General features: G+C 39.1%; 1 protein-coding gene across 1 annotated transcript; it reads right to left on the bottom strand.

The window, feature by feature from the left end:
* Window positions 1-986: 986 nt before the first annotated feature.
* On the bottom strand, window positions 987-2,375 carry LOC113312075 (protein FAR1-RELATED SEQUENCE 5-like). The gene has a single exon (XM_026560841.1). The coding sequence runs from the start codon at window positions 2,373-2,375 to the stop codon at window positions 987-989; it is 1,389 nt and encodes a 462-aa protein (XP_026416626.1).
* Between the last annotated feature and the right edge of the window lie 9,422 nt (window positions 2,376-11,797).

Genomic DNA, 11,797 nt, shown 5'->3' with positions numbered 1-11,797 from the left:
GTGGTCAGTGAACTATAAGTTTGGATGTGTCGTGAAGTACACTTAGTTTGTTATCTTTTGTTATGAGTCGTGAAGTACAATTAGTTTGTTATGTTTTGTTAAATACACTTGTTTGGTTTAGTACCTTGAATCACTTGTTTTAATGTAGTTTTCAATGGTTTTATATGTTTGGTTCTAATGTTTGGTGGTCTGTGAAACTACTTAAAGGAACATGGTTCGGCTCAAACTACAATTATCGTAGTTATTCCGCGGTGACATGGAAACCACAATTTCCATCCCCTTGGACATCGTCCATGGATATAATAAACTCATGAATGGCTTCAGGTAGGTTATCCAAGCAGTTTCGGTAAATCATATTAGAAGGTCTTAAACACTTCCCCCAAACTATCCCTTTTGGGACCTTTCATTCTACCTTCCGCATATATGGTTTTATTCTCCTTTTGCTTGCGAATCAGAATCGTCTTTGTTGTTTCGATTTGTTGAGATGGAAACATCTTACCCTTAATCTTGACGTCTACTTCCAATGGGGGAGAACATAGAGGACCACTATTCTTAACTTCTTTGTTACTTGTTTCACCTTTATCCTTGCTCGGTCGACCACGTTTCTTTGATAGCTTCACTTCATCCATCTTGTCTAACATCTCTATTGCCTTATTCTCTTCTTCGTACTTTGCATCATGGTACTCGACCCTGCATGGATCCCTTGTGGTAGGTGTGGGTTTTTTGGTAGTAGGAGCATACGCTCCTGATCTCTGCTCTTTTCGATTTTCATTCGTGGGTGGCCTACCTTTTTGTGGCCCCTTTTTCGGTTAGAATATACCTTGTTGGGTGTGAGGATAGAGGATTGACATCATATTGTCCCATAATATTTGTTTTTGAGGTCGCAACATCCCACGATACATTTCAGCCAACCTTTTGCCATAAGGTGTGTCCCAAATCTCTACATCATCGTCCTCGTCAAGCATATGATCATTTCTAAATTTTTTCTAATGAGGATCAATATCCTCAAAAGGTATAAGACAATCCTTGTACCGAAGTAGTTCATGCCGACACGGAAGTCCCATGCTTTCCCTCATTTTACAAACACACTCTTCCTGGGAGTTAGCATCCATTTTCTCCATCAAATCCACTTCCTTCATTATAAGTTCAATGCACAAATGAGAGACCATATGGGTTAGTCCCCGGAGACACTTATCATCTGGGAATTCATCATGCTTCATCATTAGACTTTTTTCGAATAACGTTCCAAATTTTATAACGTCACTCATGAAATAGTCTTCCATTGCGTTAAACACCGTGACGAACGTGTCCACGCACCCAAATATATTCCTCTTCAAACGATAGTGAGCCGACTCTACCATACTTGTAGCTTGGTTGTCGAAGTGCTTGTGGTGGTTTTTAAATGCACTAACAAATCTATGTGCGTTGGTATCCAAGAATTGCTTGCGTAAATATATAATGATTTCCGGGTATTTGACGCCCCAATTCGCAATGAGCTTTGCAACAATTTCTTCATACACTTCTTCGGTGATGGACCAAGTCAAAGCTTCCCAATCATTGTGGAAACATGCCCACATCCTTTCATTAGCCTCATATGATTTCCTGAATTCTTTCTTCTTCACTTCTCGTTCTCCATACGGTAATGTAGCAATCTTCTCTAGCTCTTTCAACTTGAGCGGTTGGATTATCCCTTGGCATTTCTTCCTAACATTATTCCATACATGAAAGGTACAAATAAAGTTTTGCGCGTTCGGAAATACCTTCCTTATAGCAAACATCAATGCCGCCTCTTGGTCGGTTACCATGACTTTTGGTAGAGCATCCTCCCGGAAGATTAACTTCACTTGTTCCAATGCCCATACATAGCTTTCTTTCAACTCATCATGCAAAAAACAAAAAGCAAAGGTGAAAGGTGACTTGGTTGACGTATGACCAACAACGTTCATCAAGGGCATCTCATACTTATTGGTTTTGTAAGTGCAATCCAATATGAGAACTTGTGAGAAGCAGAACGCCAACTTTACGCATTCCGGATGGGCAATAAAAAGGTGCGTCACATGGCCAAATTCATCCAATTTCTTTTGGCAAGCGTAGTTCTTATTTTGCGCTAACCACAATAATTGTTGCATCACCAACCTACCTTGCAAATCCTTTCTTCTCAAAGTACTTCTCGCGTTATAGATTTGTTTCAACGTAGTCTTGTTATTCTTCTCATTCTCCTTCAACTTGCTAAGAATTTTAGAGGGTGCCATACGTGCTCGTGTCATTTTATCTAGCTCCGCATATTCATGAGCTTTTAGTCTTCCGGCTCTATAATGTCCATGAAGATCCTTTGGACGTGGGTGATTATGACGGCAATCCATATCTTCATTCATTTTGAAAACTTTTTCATTTATGTTCCACTTTAAGACGATCTTGAAAGGACAATTTATCTTCCTTGTTTTAGTCTTATATTTTTTCCCGGTCTTCCCAACATATGGCTTACCTTTTTTCTTCTTGATTACTTACTTCCCACCCCACTCACAAACCATCTCAACCCGCTCCTTTTTGCTTTGTCTACCTTTAACTAGGACGCAATTGGTTTTCCAAGCATGTTCCTCAACCTATTTAACATCTTCTTCTTTGGTTTTCCACGTTTACATATACACAAGTACAAAACTTAAGTTTTATTAATGATTTTGCATACAACAAACTTGAAAATTAATAAAAACATAAACTACGTTACCTACCAAGTCAGTTTGGAAGTGATCTTTAGTATCTTCATGAATGACATCAACATACGGTGGTTGATCCTCCATAGATTCCATTTCAGGAACAATCTACAACAATATCGCACAGGTTTTGGGTCAGGTTCGATTAACGCAATACTTTATGAAAGTCGATCTCACGGTTCGGCTAGTTAGTGTTCGATTTACAAAGCCGAACCTATTCTCAAACATGGATTTGGCCTATTGGGCACTAATATTATTAGCCGAACCATAAGACATGAAATTTATAAAAACAAAAATTATGGTTCGGCTGGATAACGTGTAAGCCGAACATAACACTGTAACTCGTATAATTTTTTGTATACGGTTCGGCTCAAATTTTGAGCCGAACCATGAAAATTATTTGGCGCGAAAATAATTGAATGAAAGTTCGGCGTATATATTTCTCAATCGTAGAAACCGAACTGTTCTTATTTTTGATGGTTAGGCATACATATTATCTGCCGAACCTTACTCTGTTGCGCCGAACTAGTTGCAAAAATCATAACTTTTTGTGAAATAAAGCTACAAAACGGAAATTAAACAACTTCTATAACCATACTTGTGTATTATTAGCATTGGGTTCCTCATCCATGTACTCATCTTCGGGGTTTGGCTCCATAAAGGAATCATCTTGAGCTTGAGAAAAAGGTTGAGTTTGGGTAAAATCATTTTCAAAATCCAACAAATAAGCCATGTCTGGATCTCCATCGTAATTGATATGTATTTTCATAGCTTTACGTGATGAAGATTCATCTTCCTCACTCGAATTTGTATCACACATCTCTCAATAATCACAAAAATCACAAAGAAAAAAAAAAAATTCCTCCTCTTCTTCTTCTTTCCTCCTTCTTCTTTTTCTAAAAAAATAACTCACTAATCTTTAAAAAGAAAATTATGATCCTAAATTAACACTAAACTAACTAATCAGATTAACACTAATTAATCAGATTAACACTAATCTCATAAGGGTATTTTGGCATATATGAAAATAGGTTGGATAAATGATAGCCTAGAAATACTATTTCCAACCCCTTTTTTGTCTTATTATGTATGTCTCCAAATTATCTTGTATGCCCCAAATTAGGGTTCATTTATAGAGAACATAAAGTAGAGTCCCAATGCAAAATTTTTAACTAATTCCAATTTCCTAATCGGTGTCGGCATTCCAGGGAGCCCAGCCCACTTTCTTACCTATCCACTAGCCCAACTCACTTTCTTTCGGTGATATGTCGTTGTTAGGATTCATTTCTCCACTTATCTTTTGTTCCTTGTTTCGGCGAGTTTTATTCATTTCTCTAAGACTTTGTTTGATAACAGAGAAAGGAAACAGTTCCATGAAAAGTGTTTCCATGGAATCAGTTTCCTGGGGAGGTAAGGAAAGATTTTCCATGGAATTCCACATAATTGAGTTTAAAACATAATTTAGGCCACGTTTTTATTGGAATTCCATGGAAACAGATTTTGACCAAACGACGGAAATCAGGCTATTTCCGTGGAATTAACTCCTATCAAACACAGCCTAAAATTTTAGAAATTCCGACTAGTTTCCAGCTCAGGTAATCTGTTTAGTCGCCCGGTGTGAGTCATGATTTTCGGTGGCCATGAAAATCGTTTTTACGGAAAAAACGCCAATAAGTTTCCATCGGATCCGCCATTTCCTTTCTCTTTATTTCAATGAGTTCTCTTTCGATGATTGTTTTCTCAAGTTTATCAATCTCTTCACTGAGACGAGCATTGTCAAGCTTCAAAGAAATATTTTCGCTTTCCAATGACTTGACAACCTCAGTTAACTTCTATTGTCAAGTTCTTAAAATTCTCTAATTTGACATGAGAAGTAAGATTAAAATACCCTTTTGGAAAGTTGAAAGTTCTCTTTACTGAGACGAGTATTTTCACTCTCCAATGACTTGACACTCTTAGTTAACTTTGTTAGAATACGGGCATCCAACCAAAATCAATTGGCAATGAGTGGAGAGGCCTTAAGGATTATAAACCGTAGGATATTAGATTGCCTAAATAATGTGAGAGTGATAATCTCAAAACGCCCCCTCATGTGTAGCCTCGTTGGGTCTAACACGTGGACAATTAAATCGGGTGACGTGGAGTAAAGGCGCGACCAAATGACTCGTCGCAAATAGCCTGCTCTGATACCATGTTAGAATATGGGCATCCAACTCAAAACCAATTGGAAATGAATGGAGAATCCCTAAGGATTATAAACTGCAGGATATTATATTGCCCAAATAATGTGGGACTAATAATCTCAACACGCCCCCTCACGTGTAGCCTCGTTGGGTGTAACACGTGGACAATTAAATCGGGTGACGCGGAGTAAAGGCACGGTCTAATGACTCGTCACAAATAGCCTGCTCTGATACCATGTTAGAATACGGGCATCCAACTCAAAACCAAATGGCAACGAGTGGAGAGGCCCTAAGGATTATAAACCGCAGGATCTTAGATTGCCCAAATAATGTGGGACTAATAATCTCAACGCGCCCCCTCACGTGTAGCCTCGTTGGGTCTAACACATGGACAATTAAATCGCGTGACACGGGGTAAATGCGCGGTCTAATGACTCGTCGCAAATAGCCTGCTCTGATACCATGTTAGAATACGTGCATCCAACTCAAAACCAATTGGAAATGAGTGGAGAGACCATAAGGATTATAAACCGCAAGATCTTAGATTGGCCAAATAATGTGGGACTAATAATCGCAACACGCCCCCTCACGTGTAGCCTCGTTGGGTCTAACACGTGGACAGTTAAATCGGGTGACGTGGAGTAATGGCGCGGCCAAATGACTCGTTGCAAATAGCCTGCTCTGATACCATGTTAGAATATGGGCATCCAACTTAAAACCAATTGACAACGAGTGGAGAGACCATAAAAATTATAAATTGCAGGATCTTAGATTTCCCAACAAGGTGGGACGAATAATCTCAACAAACTTCTTAGTTGGCAATTCTTTTATCTTGGACATTTCTTGCTCCTTGCTCCATTAATGTAACTATACTTTCTTGAAGGTTCTCAATGCTGATTTCTGCTACTTTTCTGATTTATGTTGTTGTATATGGCGATATTTTGTCTGTTGTTTCTGGACTTGGTGCTAGCAATATGTAAGCTTTTGTATGTTTGAAAAGCCTCCAGTAATCAACTACTGAAACAACCAGTCCCTTTTCTGTCTTTCACAACTTCACATGTAGGGCTGCACAACGGGTAGGGTAGATAGGATATGGCCTATTTCGCCACCCCACCTGCTAAATGGCGGGTAAGAAATTTTTTACCCGTCACCCTACCCGCCATTAAACAGGTAAGATCCTATCCGACCCATTATTTGGCGGGTCGGGTAGGATAGGGTAGCGGGTATAATCGTTTTAAACATAACATATGATATACGAAATAGGATAAAACGATTTTGCCTCGAAAATTTCATCTGAAGACTTCACAAGACCTGAAATTTCATCTGAAGACTTCGCAAGACCTAATGGGATTGTCGTGAAAGACGGTGATGGGGCTGATGGTTATAGGTCTAAACTGATTTCATTATCTTACACACCGTCACCAGATAATTAAGGTTTTCCTGTTGCAGTTGGTCACATTGAAGATTAGCCACTCGAAGTAGCTCATAATCTATGTTTTTATTGTGCTTGAACCGTTTAGGCATACACTTGATGTTTGGTTATAAAAGTTGGTCTTGGTGTAAACAAAGACATTAAAATAAAACTAATCTACAAATGTATAGATGTATGATCTTTTATAAGACTTCCTCAGTAGAAAATACATCAGATTTGTTAAACTTGGATCGATTACTTTCCTTTGTTTATAGTCTTTCATGGATGTTATAGCTCTTCAAATTTCTGGGTGAGCAGTCCTCTTTATATATAGTGATTTTTGGCTGCAATGAGAAATTCATATCCATATTCAAATTCATTCTTTCAGAGTACGTTCAGTAGAGTTTTATCGGCTATTTTGCATTTGTTCCGCTTGATTAAGGCGACTGGTACTTACTCTTGGGGTCTAATCGTTTAAATTTCTCAAACATTGGATTCAGGAATCTCAATTGAAGATTGTTTTTGGTTAATGTAACCTGTTAGCTATGTTGTATTAGGCGCACCTAAGGCGGCCTACGCGCCCAGAAAAAAAGAAAAGGAGCTCAAAATTACTCACACTTTTGCGCGTTTTATTAGCAGATTTTCTTCTTCCTTTTAATTCCAGCGCCAAGTTGACTATTCTTTTGGTACATTGCCAAGTAGTCTGCTTGCACGCTGCGGAAGATTACAAGTTGGTTAGCTACAAGTTTTACCACCTGCATGGCGTTGAAGCAAAACCTGCAGCGCATTCAAAATCTTTATGAACCAGCTGCTTGGCTGAGATGTAATAATTAACCAAGAGCCTATGGTTGTTTGTTTGGATACCGCGGTTAAGGTGATTCTTAATAAATTCAGAGCTACAAAGTAGATCATGCCAAAGCTTGCATACACACTTACATGTTAAGATGGAATTCACTGGTAACTTTAGAAACATCTCTGCATGAATATCTTCTGGACTAGCTCTGACATATATATATATATATATATATAGCTGCTGCTTCGTGCTTTTTCTTCTTTAGCTCGTAAGAGATTAAGGTTTTCAAGTGAAAATTCATTTTTAGCGTTTCTATCTCTTATTTATCTGCTTGAAGTGCACAATATCACAAGTAAAAAACTTTGGATACCAATCCGCAACAAGTTTGAATTCATGGTTTGCCTAGGAAAAGAAAAATTCTCTTTGTTCGGTTTTCTCACGGATTTAAAGAAGGTGGCTCTATTTCCATTATCAATTAAATTTTGGTCATCTGGCTAGGCTTGAGAAGAAGAAGAAAGGGCTTCGTGATTCGTAAACTCTAATGTGACATATAAAGATCAAAAATACCAGTCGTTAAATTATATTTTCCATATAGAAAAAAAAGCGCTGGTTATGCTAAAGTTGCTCTCGGGTTGGGAAGAAGCACTTTTACTCGTCGCAAAGTCATAAATCATAATCGGTAATTCAAATTCCACCAGTTATTCTGGTTATTACAATAGAAAATTGGATTTCGAATGCCTTTAGTTTTCCACAAGGTCATTGGCCAGCTTTGTTTTTTGGGTGTAGAGGAGATTAGCTAGAGGCTCTACTTTACGTTAGTGACCTTCCTTCAGCACCTTGTTTTTTGCATTAGTTATTTTATTTCTTGGTTCCAAGGACCTTTATCTATGTCGAGAGACAAGTTTTGCGACCTGCATGGCGTTGACACTTTATGGTAGATGCATGTCAACATCCCTTTGCTGGCTTTCATTCCTGAAGCTGATGTTTGTGTACTGTATATGCATGCCTGATCTGATATGTCTCTCGATATTTAGGTCACTTTTGAAGTTGCTATTTTGTATACGACATCTACAGTTAGGAAACATCTAATATATCGAATTTATATTGGTACCGGATATTGACTATTGCCTGAGAATTTCTATAAATAGAGGGGTAGCACCTTAGAAAATTAAGGGTGAATGCAAGTAGCATCATATCATAGGGTAAAGAGAGGTGAAAGCTGGGAGGTGTGTGCAAACTGTCGGAGGATTAAGAAGAGTGTCCGTGAAATTGAGTGCTGATGTTAGAGGAAGATAGTTTTTCACAATCGGTGAACATAGCTAGGGGTGCACATATGTTATGTTTAAGTCATATGTTAGGCGGGTAAGAAAGGACAGAGATTATTTGGTCTTTTACATATGTTAGGCGGGTAAGCGGGTAGGGTAGAATAATTTCGGGTTTTATTCGTCACCCTACCCATTTAACGGCGGATAAAATAGTGTTTACCCGTCACCCTACCCGTCAATGGCGGGTAGGATAGGATACGGATAAAAATTCTGACGGGTCGGATAGGATGACGGGTAAGGGTAGGATATGTGCACCCCCTATTCACATGTAGTGACTAGTGAGTTTATTATTTTTCTTATTAGTATTATCTGGAATTTAAAGGCACATGATATGTTATTATCATGACAACATGGTTGTGGACCTTTGGGTATTTATAATTACATGCAATGGTAATACTAAAACGGAAATGATACACTTACCGGGGCTGGTTCAGCTGTGTGTACCGACGAGAGAAAAAATGAAATTTCTTTTGACTCGATGGTTTGCAGGGTGTGGGTCCCGCCCCCTCAATCTCACACAAATAAAATCAGGATGGTACGCGGGATTCAACCCGCGGGACATCAATGATTTTCGTATACTAATATGGAATGATCAATTTATTCCATACAGCACTCGCTGAACGAAAATGCTTCTTCAGAAAAAAAAAAAATAGAAAAAAAAAATTCTTAACAGACTACGAAAAAAACCGAAAGAGAAGAGACCATCACACACATAACCAAACCCAAAGCGGGACCTCTGCTCTTCTCCTTGGGGTTCATTGAGACCCATCAGAAAAATCTGTGTCCGGCAGTTTTTCCGTAGTCCAATTTCCGTATTGTATCCGATTCTGATGACCAAAATGGTCGTACCTTTTCTAGGGAATATAACCTCCATGCCAAATTAATACCCTAGATAAATCAGTAATTCCTCAGAATGAAAATAAAAATGCAAAGACTATGAACAGCCGGCATGTTTGGGAACAAGCAGAAGAGTATCAACACCGTTTGGGTTTCGCTCATCATTAACGGCGTTTTGGGTTAAAGAAGGTTCACCGCTGAAAAGAAAAATCCATGCATTTAAAGCTCAACAATCGTCTACTTTTTTGACTCACTCCTCCGGAGCATTCAAAATGGCCCCTAAATCACAAAGGACCTAGATAGGACCCAAACGGATTCTTCCTCCAAAGAAACTCGTCCATTCTTCCTACCTATCAACGTCTATGTTCCGGAAGCGTGAGTCAAGAAAAACAAAAAAGAACATCGGGTAGGAAAATAACGTCGAAGAAAAATATGATCGAAAGAGATATATATCTGAGATAGCAAGAGATATATATAGTGAGAGACTTGGAATATGAAACTAACCCTCTGCCTTGAGTAGACTAGACGGTCAACTTTTTCCTTGGAAATGGTACACGCCATTGAAGTTAATTGAAGACTCTTTCCTATAATATCCTTCCTTTCATATTCTCGATTCTTCTTTTTTGGAATACGTAAGGTCTAAATGGGATTTATGATAAATATTTTGGAAGTTGCATCGTGGTGAAGACTCGAGAAAGAATAATTAATTAATAGAGCAAACGAGAGAGAGTCCAGCATTCTCATGTTGTCATTTTTTTAGAGGCTGTTTAGAGAAACAAATGATGAAGAAGATCTGCAGAAACTTAGTATTTGTTTCTTGAGTTCTTATAGCCTAGCTTGTCATTCTTCTTTGGTTTACTCGATTGCTACGTGCAGGGTTGGTTTTGCATTTGCATGCAGTCTGGGAACTCATCAGATAATTGAACTACCTTCAACATTTAAATTTCTTTGGAAGATTGACAACTTTTCTAAGTCGAGACTTTCAGAGCTGCAAAATCGAAGGTGAATGAAATTGGAAATGTGTTAAAGATAGCAGAAAAGCAGCTGAGTGAAGCAAAGGATGAATTGCGGGAAAAAGTACCCGCCTTACTCGTTAAATCGGATAGGGAAATGTACTTGGAAATAGGCGAAAAGTTACTTTTTGATGGAATATTTTAGACTTTTGTTCCGAAGGATTTAATTTGCTGTTTACTTGTGAGGAGTTGACAATGTGCTAGCGGGGGAGCCAGGATTCGAGAAATGGGTGGGCAAATTGCCAATCGACACATATTTTAGGGGTGCAAAAAGGTTAAAATGACTAGTGGGATGAATTGGTTCCAATTAGGCTTGGGAGCTCACATTTGAGGGGTGCAATTGTACACCCTCATCTCCATGTGGCTCCGTCCCTGCTCTGGAGACTTTTTGTTCTCTTTAGTTCTGATCTACTGTAGGTACACATTTCATCTTCCGGAACGTGTCCACAAAGACACACGTGGAGGACATGCGGCTGAGAGCATCAAGATATGATATCACACGTGGAAAGCCAAGAGACGCTCCCTGTCAAGATAGCATCGCCACCCACCAGATCCAACGGTAGAGGATCGAGGAGACAGAAACACTAGAACACTGTGAAGCACTGGGGGATAACCCAAGAGACACTTTATCCTATCCCCAGAAAGATCTAAGATCTACGGCTGGGGATAGCCAGACTGACGCAGACACGACAGGGGCAGAGGACAGCTGTCTACCGCGGACAGACATCTCAACTACCCGCATTAAATACCCTCAAACATCATACGTGTCAGTCAGCCTGTGGAGGAAGCGCAGATAGCACTGAATATTCAAACGGAACACGCAGAGAGAACCAAGAACACGAAGACCTCCGCGTAAGCGGCACAAGACACAAGAGGATAACGTTATAACGGGCTTCAGAAGTGGACCCCACGTAACCACCCTATAAATACCCCTCTCTCCCAAGTGAAGAGGGGGCGGAAAAAAGATGAAGGAGAGAGACAGAGAGATAGAGAAAGTGTAAGTGAAGTTCCTCCCGCTACGCAGGCCTATGTTGATCTCAAAGTCATTCGACTATTTCTGTAACTTTCATACATATAATGAAAAACCCAAACCCGCAGACAGAGAATCATATAAGTTAATCGTTTCATCTATGTTCATGCATTTATACTTTTTATGTTCAATTCGATACTTATGGTATAGCATGTTCGTACATTTTATACTTCATCCACTATTTTATCTTACTATATGAGATAAGAACAATGTGTGTAGTTGATGAGACGAGGAAGAGTATTAGAACTCTGAGTCAAGGATTCGACATAATCAATCCATTCCCCTCAGGCGCAGCTTACTTACTGTATTGTCATGAGTCTGCGCGCATTATTTGTTAATACTCAGATGACATTGATCTATGTGTTCACAATCTGGCGCTAGAAACAGGGATTTTAATCCCGGTAAAAGATTTATCTTCTCCTGTGACTTGTTTCAGGCTTCGTTTTCTAAAAAAACGATGTATGGAACACTACGGTTTTTTCCGTTCATGATTT

The sequence above is a fragment of the Papaver somniferum genome, chromosome 9 (assembly GCF_003573695.1).
Source record: "Papaver somniferum cultivar HN1 chromosome 9, ASM357369v1, whole genome shotgun sequence".
NCBI classification, from domain to species: domain Eukaryota; kingdom Viridiplantae; phylum Streptophyta; class Magnoliopsida; order Ranunculales; family Papaveraceae; genus Papaver; species Papaver somniferum.
The sequence above is the reverse complement of the archived record's forward strand: the minus strand, read 5'-3'. Positions and strand labels throughout refer to the sequence as shown.